The sequence below is a fragment of the Danio rerio genome, chromosome 8 (genome assembly GCF_052040795.2).
Source record: "Danio rerio strain M-AB ecotype USA chromosome 8, GRCz13ab, whole genome shotgun sequence".
Lineage (NCBI taxonomy): Eukaryota > Metazoa > Chordata > Actinopteri > Cypriniformes > Danionidae > Danio > Danio rerio.
The window spans coordinates 12,212,501-12,233,715 of NC_141028.1; the positions used below are offsets into that span (position 1 = coordinate 12,212,501).

A 21,215-nucleotide genomic window follows, 5' to 3' on the forward strand; every position below is an offset into this window, starting at 1 on the left:
CCGCCATTTCTGGACTACATTTTCATACATGCACTTCACCCTGACACACATGCTTCCTCATCTAAACTGATTACATTCACACCACCTGAGGATTGTCAGAGACTGATTGCACACACTATTTAAGCCACACACTCACCCATTCAGTTTGTCGAGTCTTGTTATCTGTCACAGTGACATTACAACGCGGTTTCCTAGCCTTGTTTTCCCGTTTACTTACCTAGCCTTGTTTATTTAGTTATTCCTGTCTGCCGCCTGCCTTTCGACCTCTCGCTTGTTATATTGACTACGATTCTGGATTTGCCTGTATATATCGGTTTGCACCTGTGTTGACCTCTGCTAGCCTGACTTCGAATAAACCTGCATGTGGATCCAAACTCCAGTTGTATGTGTCACTTCCCCGTGGTTACAGTGTCGTTTCTGAATGAAATCAAATCTGACTTGCATTCATGTTGACACCAATCAATGCTTAATTTCGAAGCAGAACAATCTTTTTTTAACTTTATTATCAGCTAATCGTTGCATCCCTATTAATGATTACAGCGCATTGTACAAATTTTCTACAAAACATATCCAAATGCTTTCGGCTGTCCGCACCACTCGCTAATGGTGACACGCTCCGCGCAACCTCTGCAGCTCATACTGAATTGAATAGATGCACGTCACTTCATAACTTTTGAGGCCGTTTTTAGAATGAACTGAATATATTTTTATGTCTTGGTCACACTGTTTGGAGGGCAAAAACAAATTGCCTCGGGGGCCGGGTTCGGCCCGCGGGCCGCCAATTGAATAGCCCTGTTCTAATCTGTAATCCACAATAATAACTCCTGTATAGTAGTCCCACAACATTCTGACACTTGGTGATGCTTGAATACCCTTTCAGAAAAGTCTGTGGCTGGGAATTACCTTTTTTCGGTGTATTATTATTACAGTGTAATGTTAATGTTGTTTTGGTGTGTTTACATAGATGAATATGGCCATGGTGTAAATGCACAGCACAGTTACGATCCTATCGCCGCATTATGTCATTATGATAACATGCTATCATTGCCTTCAGTGATTTCCTGAAGAGAAATACCAAAAAATAAATGCAACAGCAGTCCCAAACGATCTCATATGAAGCAAGAGATTGCGATGACATATGATGAGATGGGTCTGGCTGCAGACCTGGTGCAGTGCAATCTGGGCTGCATCCAATGCTTTTTAATGGGCTCACCTAGCCCCACCCCTAACCCTACCCATCACAGTGACATCACTAGCTCCATTTGAGTGCATTGTTTCTGACATTGCATCGCTGAGTGATGCAGTCTCAGCTTGCATCATAAAGAATGCATCTAGATACTATTGCATATGATGACGTGTGCAGGTGCTGTAGTGCTGTCCCATTACTAAGGGGTAAATTTTGAAGCACTTCCCCTTAACACTCTTTTCGAATCAAGGGCCTAGGGCAGGTGTGGGAAAACTTGATCCTGGAGGGCCGGTGTCCTGCATAGTTTAGCTCCAGCCCTATTCAAACAGACCTCCCTATAGAGTTCAAGTGATCTTGAAGACACTGATTAGCATGTTCAGGTGTGTTTGACTAGTGTTGGAACAAAACTCTGCAGGGACACCGGCCCTGGAGGATCAAGTTTGCCCATTCCTGGCCTAGGGGAAGGGAGAGGGGTTCAAATATAGAATTGGGATTGGGCCCAAGTCTAGAATACATCAGCTCATCCATGAACATGATTTCCGCTGAAGCCCTTTATGACGTAAAGAAGATCACACATGGCGTCAACAAACTACGCATTTGTTTGTTGTGAATACACACCCTCTAATGGCGTATGTTACATATTACGCCTTTAATTATCCAATGTTTTGAGACACTGTCCATGCAGGCTATGCGGGTTTGTGGAAAACAATATGCTCATGTATAAACCTTGCACATGATGAGATGGCATGAAGCCTTTGTGACAGAGTAAGCTTTAAACAGGTTGTAATGAAGCCAAACATCCCTTACTGGCATCACGAGGCAAAGTGCACTAGGGCACCATTACTGCTTCCTGTCATATTGTGTTACAACACTGGACCATCTGAATCTGCACGAGGACGGCGTGTGGTACTGAATCATAATCACTCTATAACTAACACATCATTCTGTTTTTGTAAGACCCGCTGTGATAAGGCATGTGAACACAGCAGTCATGATCATGCAGTTGCAATATAAAAGTGTCATCCTTTTTTTAAAGTAAACAGCGTGATCGTTGGCAGCGCTGCCATTTGTTTTGGACTTTTGCCTGAACAGGTCTCTGAGTGAACGTGCACACTATTAAGTCGTCAGATCAGTGTGTTCCCTTTGCTCTGACGAATGGGTGTGTTTCTACATAATGCCTGGAAGATTTATACACTTGCACAATATTCTCATCAAACAAACTTCTGACGAGGTTTGCACCATAAACCACAACGTAAATCACTCTGCCGAAAATCTCTATTGCCAACACCTTTAGGAACAATGTTGAGTGTAGAGTGAGGTAACTGTACTCTTCTGACCTCCATTTGTTGCAGCACAATGCGATCTTTACTCTGGAATTGCCGAAGGGCAATGCATTATACAAACATACACCAATAATAAATTATAATATAATATAATATAATATAATATAATATAATATAATATAATATAATATAATATAATATAATATAATACAATATATTAATAAATAATATAATATAATATAATATAATATAATATAATATAATATAATATAATATAATATAATATAATACAATATATTATTAAATAATATAATGTAATATAATATAATATAATATAATATAATATAATATAAAATAATACAATATATTATTAAATAATATAATGTAATGTAATATAATATAATATAATATAATATAATATAATATAATATAATATAATATAATATAATATAATATATTAATAAATAATATAATGTAATATAATATAATATAATATAATATAATATAATATAATATAATATAATATAATATAATATAATATAATATAATATAATACAATACAATATATTATTAAATAATATAATGTAATGTAATGTAATATAATATAATATAATATAATATAATATAATATAATATAATATAATATAATACAATATATTATTAAATAATATAATATAATATAATATAATATAATATAATATAATATAATATAATATAATATAATATAATATAATATAACATAATATAATATAGACGCAGTGGCGCAGTAGGTAGTGCTATCACTTCACAGCAAGAAGGTTGCTGGTTTGAGCCTTGGCTGGGTCAGTTAGTGTTTCTGTGTGGAGTTTGCATGTTCTCCCTGCGTTTGCGTGGGTTTCCTCTGGGTGCTCCGGTTTCCCCCACAGTCCAAAGACATGCGGTACAGGTGAATTGGGTAGGCTAAATTGTCCCTAGTGTAAGAGTGTGTGTGGATGTTTCCCAGTACTGGGTTGCAGCTGGAAGGGCACCGCTGTGTAAAACATATGCTGGATAAGTTGGCGGTTCATTCGGCTGTGGTGACCCCAGATTAATAAAGGCCAAAAAAAAGAAAATGAATGAAATTAATAATAATAATAATAATAATAATAATAATAATAATAATTATTATTATTATTATTATTATTATAACAGCTCAGGGATGTTTAAGGACATGTTTGTGCACTTTTAAAAGATTTTAGTTCTGTTTTTGAATAAAGGGTTGGAAATGAAAGCTTTTCAAAAAATTAGATTCATCGAATAATCAAAAATGAATAAATAAATAAAATAATCGACAGATTAATTGATTGTTAAAATAATCGTTAGTTGCAGCCCTAAATATAATAATGTTGACATTCATGTTGCATGCAAACGCTGCATTTTGTCCAGAACTGAATGATTGTTAAAAAAAGAAAAAGATTTTCCTGGTTGTGAAGTATATAGCACATCCTGTGTCAGCAGGATCACACACCATGGGTCTTTCTCTCTGGAGAAAAATCTGAGAAGTGGGACACTTCCGACTCTATTTGCTCTGCATTTAATATCATTTCCGCTTAATACAAACAAATGACACATTACAGTCTCATTTGTGTTTTTATCCTTCCGATGGGATGCAATGACCGGAGTATTCCACTCTAGTGAAATTCATTTAAATATAGAAGTAAGAGGTTGTTTTTCCTCAGTTCCTCTGCTCTTCCAGGCAGAGCACTGCCGTTGTGACCCACTTCCTCTCTTCCATGACCCACTTCCTACACTTCCTCTCTGACCTGCCGCATGCATCTTAAGTGGGCCTCTTGTATAACTCAGATGCAGTCAGTGACTAACTCTCTCCTCAGTCTGTGGGAGGTGCAGACGGAGACTGCATGTCCTTGGCATGGACTTATTGTATTCACACTCCTTCTGGAAGGCGATATCAATGTGTCAGGCCTTGAGGCAGAACATGATGGCACTCATTGAGTAGAAAAAATTCTGTGTTAGTTTGGTTCATTTCATTGAGCGACTGAAGGTTTCATATTGATTCCAGATATTTGTTATAATTGGATGCTGTGGAGCTTTGTATGCATGATTGACTGGTAGAAACTGAATGAAAGAGCACATTGAGATGCAATAATGTTTTAGTTTGGGGTTATTATGAGAATTCTGAATGGCTATAACGAAGTAATTTAAAGAATGAATTGACTTTAAGAGCTGTTAATGTATAATTATGCATGTGGCGTCAATTTACATGCATTCATTGATGTATTGAGTTGAAATCTTATGGAAATAAATAGATTTTATTTATTTATTTAAATCATTTATTTATTTATCTATTTAGTTTAATTATTCAATTATTTATTAATTTATTTATTCATTAATTTATTTGCTTGTTATACAAATACTTGTAAAATATAAATATGTTGTATTGAGTTGAAATCTTAAATAAATAGATTTTATTAATTAATTAAATATGTATTTATTTAAATTATACATTAAAAATATTAATACAAAATATTTATTTAAATAATTTTTATTTATGTATTCATTTATATTATTTATTTATATTATATTATTTATTTATTTATTTATTTATTTAAATTATTTATTTATGTATTTATATAAATTGTTTATGTATTTATTAAAGTTATTTATTTAATTATTTAAATTACTTAATTATTTATGTCAGTTATTTATTTATTTATTTATTTATTCATTCATTCTCTTGTCGGCTTAGTCCCTTTATTAATCTGGGGTCGCCACAGCGGAATGAACCGCCAACTTATCCAGCAAGTTTTTACGCAGCGTATAACCTTCCAGCCGCAACCCATCTCTGGAAAACATCCACATACACAATCACACACACTCATACACTACGGACAATTTAGCCAACCCAATTCACCTGTACCGCATGACTGTGGGGGAAACCGGAGCACCCGGAGGAAACCCACGAGAAGGCAGGGAGAACATGCAAACTCCACACAGAAACGCCAACTAAGCCGAGGTTCGAACCAGCGACCTTCTTGCTGTGAGGCAACAGCACTACCTACTGCGCCACTGCCATGCCCTTATTTATTTATATATTTATTTAAATTTATTTATTTGTTTATTTATTTATTTTTAAAATTGTTTATTTATTTATTTGATTATTTGATTTCTTTATTTTAATTTTTATCCATTTAATTATTCACAAATTTATTCATTTATTCATTCAGTTATATACTTGTTATACAAATAGTTTTAAAATATAAATAGGTTGTATTGAGTTCAAATCTTGTGTAAATAAGTTGAAATCTTCCCAAAGATGGGTTGCAGCTGAAAGGGTATCTGCTGTGTAAAACATGTGCTGGATAAGTTGGTGGTTCATTCTGCTGTAGCGACCCCGAATTAATAAAGGGACTAAGCCAAAAAATAAATGAATAAATTAATAATTAGAAATTTTATGTAAATAAATAGATTTTTATTTATTTATTTATTTATTTATTTATTTATTTTACACATTTATTTTATTTACACATTTATTTTATTTATTTATTCATTTATTTTATTTATTCATTTATGTATTCATTAATTTATTAGCTTGTTATACAAATAATTGCAAAATATAAATAATATTATTATAAAATTGCTATATAGTTTTTATTATATTTTATATATTTTATTATAATATAATTATAATATTGTAATATATTGACAACAACAACAGCAACAACGTATTAGTTTAAATAAAAAAAATTAATACAGATATATATATATATATATATATATATATATATATATATATATATATATATATATATATATATATATATATATATATATAGTGTTATGTAAATATTTTTTTTTTTACATTTTCTTTGTTTCTAAAAAAATTTACTGAAAATAATAAACACATACAAAATGTAAATGTGACCCACATAAGAATAAACATGTTGCCATAGCAATTAACAATTTTTTATAATTACAATGAACATATTAACAAAAATATAAATCACATAAAAACAACTTCAATTAAAAAAAGCTATTAAAAAGTATAAACATTTAAGCTAAGATATTAATAAATACTAAAAATAATTAAATACTAATACTAATAATTTAGCCAAACCCATCAGTCACACAACAAATGATTGTTTATGAGGCTTATCCTTTCAGATATAACTCGCTTTTAACAAAACATGAATAGCCTATGTATAACCATGAGCGACACAGTGTCTCAGTAGTTAGCACTGTCACCTTACAGCAAGAAGGTTGCTGGTTTGATTCCCAGCTGGGCCAGTTGGCATTTCTGTGTAAAGTCTTTTTAAAAATATATTTTTAGCAAGATGCTAATGGTCTAATCCAAATCAATTATCTATGCTTAGCTAAGCTAAAAGTGCTTCCACCAGACCCGGAGATTATCTGAATGGATTCAAAAATGGTAAAACTTGACTGTGTAATTTTAGCGGAGTCAAACTAAGTTAAATATTCCTTCAAACACAGATAAACTCCTGATAGGTCTGCTTTAAACTCAGGTGTAAACGATTCTGAGTGTCGGATGAGACGGATGAGTGGATGAATGAGTTTACTCAGCTCCTGGATTTGTGTTTAAAACCCTCCCGCTTTGAGACCCCCTAATTAAAGCACTTCCTTTGAGTTCCATTCAGTTTGCATGTTCTCCTCGTGTTGGCGTGGGTTTCCTCCAGTTGTTCTGGTTTCCCTCACAGTACAAAGACATGCGCTATAGGTGAATTGGGTAAGCTTAATTGATCGTAGTGTATGTGTGTGAATGAATGTATATGGATGTTTCCCAGTATTGGGTTGCAGCTGGGATGGCATCCCCTATGTAAAACATATGCTGGAATAGTTGGTGGATCATTCCGCTGTGGTGACCCCTGATGATTAAAGGAGCTGAGCTGAATGAATGTATAACCATGTGTATTACTGACCCATTTAATTTAGGTTAGTGTGTCATCCACATACATTTTATAGCTCAATAACCTCCCTAAATGTCAACAACTGTCACATTTGCATCTTTTATCTCTTTATAGTATCTCCTAATTTATATATGAGCGAGCTCTAGCATTCCTCTCCGGATGGGTTTTGAAGTGCTTATGTAGAGTTTTACGCTTACAACTTCCCTTCCGAGAAGAGTGACATACATGCTGCTGAAGCAGGATATTGTCTTTCAAGTCTTCCTGTCTCAGTCTGCTGACCAATGAGACCGAAGTGACGGGTGCATGCACTTGATAACCCGACTCTGAAGAACTAACAACACACACACACAGAAGAGCCACAAACACAGAGGAATTAGAGGGAAAATAAAGCAGCATTCCACAGATGCCATGACTTCCTGAAGGCTATGGGCCGTGTGACCTTTCATCTGTTTGTTTCATGTGTGTGTTTGTGTGTGTGTGTGTGTTCGGCTCTGAATGAACTCAAAGGAAGTGCTTTAATAAGGGGGTTATTCTTCAAGCGGGAGGGTCTCAAACATAAACCCAGGAGCCGAGTGAACTCATTCACACCATATTGCACTCAGAGTGGTTTACACCTGGTTTTAAAGCGGACATATTATGAGCTTATCTCTGTTGGTAAAACAGACTTTTATCATTCTTGAATCCATTCAGCTGATCTTCGGGTCGGGTGGGAGTACTATTAGCTTAGCTTAGCATAGATCATTAAATCAGATTAGACCATTAGCATCTTGCAAAAAAAAAATTATATATTTTTTTAAAGAGTGTCAATATTTTTAATTTAAATCTTGACTCTTCTGAAATTACATTGTGAACTATGAAAATGGAATAAAACATTGCTTTTTCTCTTGGTTAATGTTTAGAAACTATATATTCTCATTCCATTGCGACAATCTAGAATTGTGCTGCTGATATCATAAGACTTTGCTGCATGGTAATTTAATTTGTAATTGAATTTTCCATTGGTCCTAGTACATGACGTAACTACAGAAAATCGAGCTTTAAAATAAGAAAATTATCAAAACTTTGCTTTTTTTTTTTTTGAGTAAGATGCAAATGGTCTAATTTAATTTAATGATCTATGCTAAGCTAAGCTTAAGATAAGAGATCAGCTGAGTGGATTCAAAAAATAGTATAACTGTTTAACACAGGGTAAGTTTTAAATGAGACTCATTGATTCCTTCATTCAGTCATTAATTCTCTTTTCGGCTTAGTATCTTTATTTATAAGGGGTTGCCATGGTAGAATGAACCGCCAATTTATCCAGCATATGTTTCACACAGTGGATGTCTTTCCAGCCGCAACCCAGAACCCATACACACTCACATTCACATACATACTGTACACTTTTTGACACTAGTAAGTCAATTTAACTTACTAATTCACCTACAGCGCATATCTTTGAAACCTACACAAACAGGGAGAACATGCAAACTCCATACAGAAATACCAACTGACCCAGCCGGGGCTTGAACCAGTGACCTTTTTGATGTGAGGCGAAAGCTAACCACTGAGCCATCATGTTGCCCATCTAACATGAACCTATTTTCCAAAACAAAAAGAAGAAAAAAAAAAAAAAAAACCTGACGCTTTCCTTTAACCTATAATTGGATCACAATGCATCTCCCTATGCAGAAAACGTAAAATCGGAAAATCCAATAATTTTGTTTTGGTATACCTTTTTTTCTGCAACCACCTGAAAAATGCGTTCATGTAGAAAATCTAGGAATATTATGTATTGCAATTATTATATATTGGATGTTTCCACCCATAGTGCCACTAGCAGTCACCGTTTCTGTTTACCTGCTGTTCTGTTTTTGGATGTACGAACATTTGTCTCCAAAGACACCTGACATTGAACCAGGGACATTTCTAGAAATTATTTTTTACCCTAGGCAAGGTTACTATCATTAATGTTAATCGCTATATATATATATATATATATATATATATATATATATATATATATATATATATATGTGTGTGTGTGTGTGTGTGTGTGTGTGTGAATATATATATATATATATATATATATATATATATATAATTATTATTTATTTTTTTGACTATGTTTCCCATCTGAATGCGCTTGTTCACTTGCTATACGACTTTTAGCATTATCGCTGTTTTTAATCCCAAAAACCTTCACCATCAGTATTTATAAACACACATAATATGGATTTGTATAGTCAGGTTGCACTCTTTTAGCAGTAATATGCTAGTTGATGTGTTTGATTAGCTTCACTTTAGCTTTATCAACTTTAACTTTTGAATGTGCTTGTTAGCATGCAGTAGCTACGGCTTATGTTAGCATTGTCTCTGTTTTTAATCCCAAAAACCTTCACCATCAGCATTCATAAACACACATGCACTTGTACAGTCAGGTTAGAAGTAATGCTAGTCGATGAGTTTAATCAACTTCACTTTAACTTTATTAACTTTAGATTTTAAATGCTTGTTAGCATGATGTAAGGCTATTGTTAGCATTGTTTCTGTTTTTAATCCCAAAACCTTAACAATCAGTATTCATGAACACACATAATTGATTTGTATAGCACTAATAGTTGATTGTCTAATCAGCTTCACTTTAGCTTTTGAATGTGCTTGTTAGCATGCTGAACGGCCATTAGCATGGTCTCTGTTTTTAATCCCAAAAACCTTCACCATCAGAACTCAAACACATTATATGCACTTGTACAGTCAGGTTGCGGTCTTAGCATGCAGTAATAGGCTAGTCGATGAGTTTAATCAACTAAACTCCACAAATAAGTAACTTAATAGATATTTTCACTAACCGTTCATAAACTTCCGGATTCAATCCAAAAGTCTCATATTCTCCATCAGTGTCCATCTCTGGTTTGCACATGCAAAGTTTTAATTCGCTATTGGTCATTTCTGACATTTTGATTCACTTGTTTTGATGTTTTAGAGCAGGCATCAAACACTTGAACCAGCTAATAAAGCTCTTTGTAGGTATACTAGAAACTTCCAGGTGTGTTGAAGGAAGATTAAGCCAAACTATGCAGGACATCGGCCCTCCAGGATCGAGTGTTGGCACCCCTATTTTAAAGTGTCAGAATTCCGATTAAAGGCTCCGCCCTCTTTTTGAAATTGGAGCTCATTTGCATTTAAAGGAACATTCAAAAAATGTAGATTTTGTTTAGACACAAATAGAGGCAAATTTGACAGGCTATAAATAGTTTGTCCACTAATATTCATTTTGGTCGATCAGGTCCCAAGAAAAGGGAGACAATTACATTTTTTTTTCTTCAAACCAAACCAAAACAATTGTATATGGCAAATTCCCATTTCATTACATAACGTGCACAAACATAACACTTCCCTATCAGCTTTGTACAATTAAACCCTGATAAACTAATTTTGCTGTATGAAGGTTGAGGTCGTTCGTGTCTTTTAGGGGCCCTTGTTAAATAACAATAGCACAAGCTATTTGAGTCCACAGTTCTAGGAATCACGAACAGCGTTTTCTTTTCCGTCTATAGTTCACAGGAAGTATCATTTCCAAGTTTCCACTAAGGATGTTTGTGTAAGTGCTTTGCCTTAGGTATGTTTACTTTTCGTTCACGCATCTGCAGCTGTTGTTATTTTTAACCTGTTTTATTATTAACCGTTCTATTTATAGAACGCTGGTAAATGTTTCATGCAAGTCTTAATTCGTAATTTGTAATTCATTTGTAATATATTTTGATTAGCTTCTATAATCATAAGATAATTAATTGCAATGCTTATTTTTCCTTATTTATAGTACATGCCATATAAAATAGAATAAAAATCAAGTAATTAATTTTTGTTATTATTTGTAATCATGCTTTTTACATATAATATAATATAATATAATATAATATAATATAATATAATATAATCTAACATAATATAATATAATATAATATAATGTAATATAATACAACATAATCTAACATAATCTAACATAATATAATATAATATAATATAATATAATATAATATAATATAATATAATATAATATAATATAATATAATATAATATAATATAATATAATATTATATAATATAATGTAATATAATATAATATAATATAATATAATATATGTGATAATGGCCAAAGTCATGATCTCTGCACAAATACCATAAACCAAAATGAAATGCAGTCAATATTTGCCAAAGATTAGGGTTGAAATATTTTCCATGCTATGATATATGGATGAATGCTTCCATCTAGTGGTCACAGTGGCGAACTGCGAAATTACATTACTACGTGATATGGCATAATCTGTGTTATCTGGGTTGCTCTGTTGTCCTTTTTAATGCTCTGTATAACGTTGTTCTGTATATTATAGCTAAGATTTGCTTCTTTGAGATGTCATGGACCCCAAGTTTTATTATAATCATGAGAGGGACTAAAATTTAAAGACTATCTATAGTTTCTTGTAAAAAAAAAAAAAAAAAACAGTTTAGACTGTGAAGAATTTGTTTTGGATACCCCACCCCCCACCCCCAACACTTACTACAGTACAACATTTATTGGTTTGTTTACATATGTGTTTTTTATGTAATTTATTTTAATTAATTCAAAATAAATAATACTTTATTCTTTATTCATTCATTTTATTTTTGGCTTGGTCCCTTTAATAATCTGGGGTCATCACAGTGGAATAAACCGCCAACATATCCAGCATATGTTTTACGCAGTGGATGCCCTTCCAGATGCAATAACCAATAAACACCCATACACACCTATCCACACACATACACTTCGGACAACTTAGCTTACCCAATTCACCTTTACAGCATGTCTTTAGCACATGGGGAGAACATGCAAATTCCACACAGAAATGCCAACTGACCCAGTCGAGGCTCAAACCAGCGACCTTCCTGCAGTGAGGCGATCGGGCTACCCACCACGCCACCTTGATGCCCCATTTTTAATTCAGTTAAATTAAATTTAAATATTTTTTATTTACTCGCATGAGATAAAAAATGACCTAGCAACTTTTTAAAAATATAATATATACATATTTGTACTGAACCACCAGTTAGTGCACTAACCACTAATTGGTGGTTCATTCCACTGTGGCGACTCCTGATTAGTCAAGGACTAAACTGAAGGGTAGTGAGTAAGTTTCAAATTAATCAATAATTATTTTAATGACTTGAAATTATGTAAAACAACATTAATTATTAATTAAAGTCAATGAATTATTGCAGTATTTCATTTTCTAAATGATTATAATTTTATATTATTATTTGATGTGATTACACATGATCGTAATAAATAATAAAAACGCATATTAAATGAATTTAAGTATAAAAATTATTAAAAATGCTTATTGTGTAAATTTAAGCTATTTGTTATTATTATTTTATTTTTTGCTATATGTTATATATTTTCTTCAAACATTTCAGCTGCCCTCTTTGCTCTTCCTTTCGACCACCTGGAGCCCTTTGCATTTTAAGCCATGTACATGCTTACAAACATTATTACAAGTAAACGTCATTAAAGAGGATGTAAGTGTCGTTCAGAACAAAGTAGGTCTAAATGGCATAAAGTCTAATAAAACTCAAAACCCATTGGTCTGTTCCACTGCACCTGTTCCTCATTTCAGCCAATCACAGCGCGACCTCACGCACCTCCAAGATGGCGACGTCCATCCAGAACTGCTGTAGGCACATTCTGTGTTGACAAAATACGCGTGATAACTAAGCAAAACAAAGCAAGACACATGCGGCGATTCACATCAAAAGATCGTTTTCGCTGTTAAATATCAGCACATGTCGTTTGACGGCGTGGTTGTAAATTTCATGGCTGTTTGAGAGTGAAATTGGGCGTCCTCTCGCCATGGCCACCGACAACAGGATTCATTTCTGGAGGAAAAACCCGAAGGTTCCCGGAAGGTACATTTAATCATTTATTTTAGCTGCTAGAGTGGTCATTAGTAAGCTATGTAATGGTTAATCTTTGTAAAAGATGCTGCTTTGTTTACTATTCGATATGAAAGTGTGTCTCTTGTGTATGTTTTGACGGTATGCTTGAAATCCCAGACGAGTTTAGCATATGTAGGTTATTAAATCTGTTTTAACAGTTAAAACTGACATTGTTTCAGCGAATTATGAAAACTATGATCATATGATAGCGAATGTTTATATCAGTGTTCACAAAAGTTCATCATGTTAACCCAAGTTACAACCGAAATACCTTATTGTTACTACAGTGACTTTGTTTTGAATGGTCATTAACTTCAGCAGCTAAACACGTCTTACACTGCGTGATCTGGTATTGATTTGTTGTAAAATACCAATTATAATATCCGTAAACATCATAAAATGCTAGTTGTTTATTAAAATGTTTTGTTTATTTAATGTTTATGGTTAATGAAACACAACTACCTGTTACTGCAGTGTTTTAATTGTTTTCTAAGCCTTGCTTTAATTAATATTTTTTTAAATGAGGTAAAGTTTTATATTTACACATTCCTTTAGTAACAACTTGTGACATGCTCAGTATATTGTTTATGTTTACTATAAAGCATTTTGATTGTTTGGCTTGAAATCCCATGTAAATATGACTTCAAAACAACATTAGCACTATTTATTTGACTGCAAACAATGTTGAACTTTGGTAGTCATTGTCTGCTAATACGATTTCACTATTTAGAATTTACTAACAATATTTTTCGGAAATAATATTAAGGAGAAACTCTGAATATAAAACCTACTTAAACTCAATTGTGTTTTTAATAGTCTTAAAGCTGGCCACTTTGTCCTCGTGGGCCTTTTGTTTAGTCTGCACAGAGATTGCTGAGTCTGCTTCGTTGCAGGTTGCCTGGATTTTCATGGTCACAGACAGAATCAGTTCATCTGACTGTGAATGCGAGCCTGTGATGACTGGACGGTTTTCTGTAGATCAGATATTATATTCTGGCATTGCATAATGTTGCTAAAGAGGAACTTTCAGGCAGTCAGTTTGCAGATTTGCTGCTGCTAGTGTGGATGTACAGAAGTTAAAAGTAACTTTTTTGTTTTCTTTTTGAAAGTTAATATTTGCCATTTGAGTTCATTTGCAGGTTGTTGTTTTTTATACTTTTAAAGGGACATGTTCATTTCTAACCATGGTAAAAATACCATGTTTGCTAGTGTAATATTTTTATAAAGATTTTAGCGAAAAGGTTTTTTAAGTATCAAAACATAAGTCTAATACTACTAAGCCTGTCACTATGAGTCGTTATTGTTGCTATATATTGTCATAGAAGTTATTGCAACAAGTGATATTATTGTCATTTTAAGACAAATTTTTTTTGCCTGTTTATATAATGATTCTACAACAGGATTTACACTGGCATAAACACATTCAAGGCACAAAAACCACATGTGAATGTCATTTTATGCTTTGTTATTATTCATTAATCATAACTTTTCTGTAAGTGTACTACAGAGTTTACTTTGACGCCTCTTCAAAACCGGTAGTAGTTTTTCGGAAAAAATTTTAAATTCACCTTTTCTTGACCTGTTGGTAAAAAAAGTTCCCTGAACTCGCTGACACCTTGAACGAAGATGAGATGACAGAAGCTGCATAATCTGCTCAAATTGTTAAGCCATTAATTTTTATGTAAACATGATGGACAGTGTGACTGGCCTAAAATTATTGAGGTTGATATATTGATTATAGTGACAGGCCTAAATACAACTTTGTTTTGCTTGTTATGTACATTAGAATGTGTTCTGATTCATTTCATAAGCAAAAATAATGAATGAAATATACATTTTTTTCAATTAAATTGAAATTGAAAAAAAAAATTGAATAGCACATGTCTCAATAATCATTGTTTCAAAGAAGTTACAGAAGGTGCACATTATTGGATTACAATTAAATTCGGAAAAGTTTAAGGTCATTAGTTACCATAGCTTTATTGGTTACTAAAAGCTAGGACTAGCTTTTAACAGTTACATTTCAATAAAGTTTAAGACAACCACTAAAATGTCATAGTGTAACAATTGTTTATGTAGCAAAATGTATTGTCAGGATATATTTATGACAAGAATCATCTGATAAAGAAACGTTTGATTTTAAGAAACACATTTGAACCTCAATATAGTAAACTAATTCATTACACTGCCACTATCCTTAAAAAATCAAGGTTTGGCATCCAGATGTTTAATTTAGGACTGCACCATATTTCCTGTGATATGAATATAGTTTCATCAGATGATTTAATTTGCTCTATTTAAAAAAGGTTATTTAGATAGATGAGGATGATAAAGTCTTTTACAGTATGTTTAAATTATAATAAATTACAAGCATACTGTATATCAATACAACAGAGCAAATATAACGGTTAAATAAACAGTGCTTTATGGTTTTTTTGGAGAGTCTAACAGTATTCAGATACAGAAATTGAACAATCAAAAATAAAATAACATGGTCATCATTGTATAAACAGTTTTGAATTATAATATGTAATGAATAATCTAATCCTTCAATACTGGATACACACATGCCCTAGTTTAATTATTTAAAATTTAATGAAATTAAGCAAGATCAGTTATTCTTTTATATGTTTTATATAGGTAAGTTCATACAACAACAGTTTTATAACAGTTGTGCTGCTTATTGTTTTTTGGAGGCTACGTTTTATTTTGTGACCAAACAGTATTGACAGAAAGTGAAGTAAATAGGAACTGCCAAAATACAGTATAAAATGGTATTTAAAAAAAAAAAAATGTTTTATTGTGTTCTTTCTGAATGAAATTATTGGTTTCTTTATATAAAAAAGGTTACGTTGTGTGATTTTTTTTTTTTAATTATTTTTTAAAATTTTTTTTAAATGATAATTAAAGAATATTTTCCTCTTTTTTATTATTATTGTGTTTGTATTTAACTGGATTAGGTCTATCATGGATAAATAAATGCCACTGAGAAATGAAACAGCGCAGTGTTTCTCTGAGATGCACAAAAGTTCTGTTCTTTCTACTGAAAACTTTCTTAAATTTTACTCATGGTCCGAGTTTTTTCCCCTGTTGAACTCAAAGGTGGATATTTTGAAGAATGTTGGTAAACTGTAGCCATTGACATCCATATGGTAGGTGAAATATAGATATTGGCCAACATTATTCAAAATATTTACAATGTTAAGAAATATCCGTTAATTCAGAGGCTTCATATTTTGTGGTTCAAATGGTGTTTATTTATAATTGTGAATTGCATTATGGTAGTTTTATCTCTGTTCTGTCAACTTGATGTTGAAAATTCAGCTTTGCAGTTTAACAAGTGACTTTTGTTGACATGTTAGTAGTTTGAGACAATTATTGTTTAAGAAATAATGTATAGAGAATTAAGTCTGTAAAACAACAGAAAATATTATTCATGCAGAACATTAGCAGGTCATTGTTCTGTAATCTTCAACACAATCGCAGACAATGTAACACTTCAAATGATAAAAAATGCCAACAAAAGTCACTTTTCAAACTTTTCAACATCAAAAGCTTGTGGAGGAAATATCGAGATCCTATAATGTAATTCAAAAGCATAAATAAATGAAAAAAAATGAATGATAAAAAAAAATTATTTTACAAATATTTTAACTGTGTACTTTTTTATTTAAAAGAAAAAAAAAATAAAGGCAAACATGTTAATAACATGTAAAATGCAAGCAAATGATGACAACTTATTTTTTTTGTTACTTGTCATTCGTTATAACAACACCAAAAAACAACTAATTACAAAACACACAAACTTATACACTACCGGTCAAAAGTTTGGGGTCAGTTTTTTTTTCATGTTTTTTTTTGAAGAAAATTATTCTGTTTATCAAGGCGGCATTTATTAAATGTAAAATTAAAAAAGGTAAATTATTAAATAGTTATTAAAATTTTTAATAACTGCTATCCTATTGTACATAGTTTCAAATGAAATTATTACTCCAGTCATTATTGCTTTTATTACTATTACCATTACTACTACTACTACTACTTTTTTATACTTAATTTTTGATTAAATAAAAAATGAGCTTTTTAAAAAACATTTAAAAATCAAACTGAGCCCAAACTTTTGATCGGTAGTGTATGTGGTAGCAGCTTACAGAAGAAAAAACAAAATTAGCAAGGAAAATAAAGACAAAAAAAAAATAATTTTTTATTATATTTATATATATTTATATATATATATATATATATATATATATATATATATATATATATATATATATATATATATATATATATATTTACCTGCTGTACACACACATACGTACATACATATAAAAGTTGTACTAAAAAATAAAATCAATTAAGTTCAATAATTAAAAAGTAAATAAATACAGGCCTTCTATTACAAAAAAACATGTCCAATGATGACACATTTTCCATACTTTTAATGGATAATAAAAAAAGTCCCTGATGGTTTTGAATCATCTGAAATAATTGGTGCATTATAAGCAGAGCACAAAGAAGATTATGTTGGAAATAGATGGAATTCCCCTCGCTTTTGCGAAATATGATCTGAAGCGCCCATTATTGTTTGGGTGTGGTTGTGATCCCAGACTGTTTGAGTTGCTAGTTCAGGTGAATCTGCAGCAGTTGGAGGTCGTAGGGTGTGATCCTCCTGTAACACGAGAGGTGTGGCCACTTTCACACCATTTATCTCTTTCAGCAGAAGGGACAGAGCATGCAAAACTGATACTGTGTGCCTCCAGACAACCTTGGTGTCTTCTCTGTGAAATCACATGATGAGACTGTGTTGAAGAGAGATTCACAAAAGTCTTTAGACAGAGCGTGTCTTCAGAACCCTTGACCTTTTTCCCCTTTTAAAGGAAAATTGTGCCCACATTTACTCTTAGCCTTTACTTGTTTTAAATCGTTATGAGTTTCTTTCTTTCGTTAAATACCAAAGAAGATATTTAGATAAATGTTGGAAACCGCTAAACATTGAATTCCATAGTATTTATTTTTTCTACTATAAAAATATGGATGTGGTGATTTTTATAGATTTTGGTTGCACGATTATAGTCTGAGGAATAATCATGGTTTCACCATTATCACGACTATTATGAATTCATTAATTAAAAAAAAACTACTAGTTTAGAAAATCACAAGAAAACTGCTTATATTTTAAAGTGTTATTTATTTCTGCTCAGTGACCAAAATATACATCACCAAATTATAATAAAAAACAAACAATAGTCTAGTTTCTCTTTTTGGACTTAAAAAAACTTTTTTTTCTACTTATTTTTATTTTAAACAATTTTACACTGAAAATAAATGACAGAACAATGAATCAATCAATCAATAAATGAATAAATAAAAAGTTTTATTTGTCTAAAACTAAGCTATTAGCTAAGTATTTTATTGAACTTTTATTATCATCTGTTCTTATACATACACAATCATTTTAATATAAATGTAATAAATTGGTTAATGGTTGCATTCCTGCTATGGAAGTCAATGGTTTTAAGCTTTTTTTAAAGTTTCTTCTTTTGTATTCAAGTGAGAAAGAAAGAAAGAAACTCAATAAGGTTTAAAACTAGGGTAACATTAGGAAAAAGTGACATTGCGATGGTTACTATATATATATATATATATATATATATATATATATATATATATATATATATATATATAGTGTTACGAACACAATTTCACCAGATGACTTAAATAGCTCAAATTGAAAAGAATTCATCATATATTGATTGGGATGATTTTGTAGGACAGATAACCTGCATAAATAAAACTGAAGAGTCTAACTGTCACAGGCACAGGAATTAATTATTCAAAGGTAAATAAAAACACTGCACAGTCTTTATTGTATAAAAATACAACGAAGAAGAAAGAAAGAAACTCACAACAATTTGAAACTAAGACGATATTGGAAAACTGACATCATGTTTTGTTTTTCTGTGGTTATACAATGTGATATGAATATAATTTTAGACTTGAATAGCTCAATTTGGAAAGATTTCATAATTTTATATTGTTTACAGTTATTTTTTTTTGGACGGATAATCTGCAAAAATCAAACAGATCGAGTTTTTTGGGGAGTGTAACTGTATTCAGGTACAGAAATTAATTAATTATTCAAATGTAAAATAAATAACACTGCATAGTCTTCATTTGTATAAAAAATAACTACAGTTTATCTTTGACAAAACTACAAATGTTCTAAATTCTTATACACAAATGATTTAAATACACTTGAAATCTCACAGTCATAGGCCTTACAAACAAAGCAAACGAAAAACTTCCCCGCTATTGCTATACTATATTTCTACACTCTTTAGCTTAAATTCTTATACACAAATGATTTAAATACAGTTGAAGGCATAGTAGGCCTTATAAACAAAGCAAACGAAAAAACTTCCCGTGTATTGCTTTATTTCTACACTCTATAGTTTAAACTTCACAAAGACTCCTTCAACGACCGTGGTTTCTGGTTCACTAAAATCTCCACTCATACAGCGCTCAGCATAATTGAGTACACCCCATTTAGAAGATCAATATTTGTATCCATTTCTCAGTGAATATAGGCAATGCATTTTGGTGCATTTAAATAAAATAGATTTATCAAATAGATTTATTTGTTAAAATATGTTTTAGTCACCGAACATATTGAAAAAAAGATAGTACATTTAAATTCATGCACAATAGCATTCTTTTGTTTCTTTTGAATTTTACTCTTAAATTGTTGTATTTAATATTTTTCTATAACATATACATTTGGCTGTACTAGTTTTTGGACCATTATCATAACTTATTTTGTTAGATAAGCTCCAGATTTGGCGTCAGTGCTGACTAATCTAATGTAAATGCAGAAATGTAATATTGTAAAGCTTCCAACGGAAAATATTAGTTTAAATGAGAGATTTTTGAGGGGTGTACTCATGCTGAGCACAGTAATACTTCCTAATGAACAAAATTGAACAAAACTAAAACAACTTAAACCGACATTGCAGATCCTGTGATGTGACTTTAGTGTATTTGCACATTGCGATATCGATGCTGAATATATTGTGCAACAATACCTATTTATATTTACCTGAGGGAGACTAAATAGTGAGCAAATTTATGTTTTGAGTGAACTAATGCCATAATATTAAAATTAAAGTGTCACCAGGAAATATGTTAGAATTTGTATCAAATATTAACATTAAGTGTAATATCTGATTTATTTATTAGTTCAGTTTTTAATTGTATGTTTTTAATTGTATATTTAATAATGGAATGTTTTTGGCATGAAAATAATCTGACCTAGAGTTAGATAAAAATATGGGATCTAACATTAAAATTCCTCTAAGGAGAAATTATTCATTATATTGACAGTTTCCCCACTTTGTTAGCTTTTGTATGTAGATTTTGGTGCGCAAAAGTCCTCTGTGTGTGTATTTAACACTCCACGTCTAAGATAACACTACCCTCCGGCAAACTGCTCGCTTGCTCAAACGCTCCTTGTTCACAGCTCCAATATTAAATGCAAATGCAAGCAGCTTGCTTACATATCTGCAAGTAATTTACCTTTTATTTTCCGAGTCGCATAAAAATTGATGAGCCGTGTTTCAGCCGCATTGTGCTTTAGGGAGTTACTCTGTGGTCCCATTTGCACATAATGCATCTAGTATTGTGTGGATTTCAACAGAAATAATCTTGTAGCAACAATACTGTTAATTTTCCTTTCAAAAATACGACCACACCTATGCCCCTGTGTTGCCCATAAAAAATTCTGCTTAGCACTGCAGTGTTTGGACCTATCTAGCTATTATGCCGGATATTGCACAGTAACTCACCATAGCCTCTAATATTGTGTAGATTTATATTTATGTTGTTGTAA

At 31.8% G+C, this 21,215-nt stretch overlaps 1 protein-coding gene across 9 annotated transcripts in view; it reads left to right on the plus strand.

Annotated features, from left to right (window-relative positions):
- The first annotated feature begins 13,031 nt into the window (after window positions 1-13,031).
- tbc1d22b (TBC1 domain family, member 22B) overlaps window positions 13,032-21,215 on the plus strand; it is a 122,851-nt gene continuing 114,667 nt past the window's right edge. For all 9 annotated transcript variants that reach the window (XM_087264383.1, XM_087264384.1, XM_087264385.1 and 6 more), the window contains exon 1: window positions 13,032-13,297. In XM_087264383.1, the coding sequence (XP_087120509.1) occupies window positions 13,242-13,297 (56 nt within the window). In that variant the 5' untranslated portion in view covers window positions 13,032-13,241. The remainder of the gene's footprint in view (window positions 13,298-21,215) is intronic.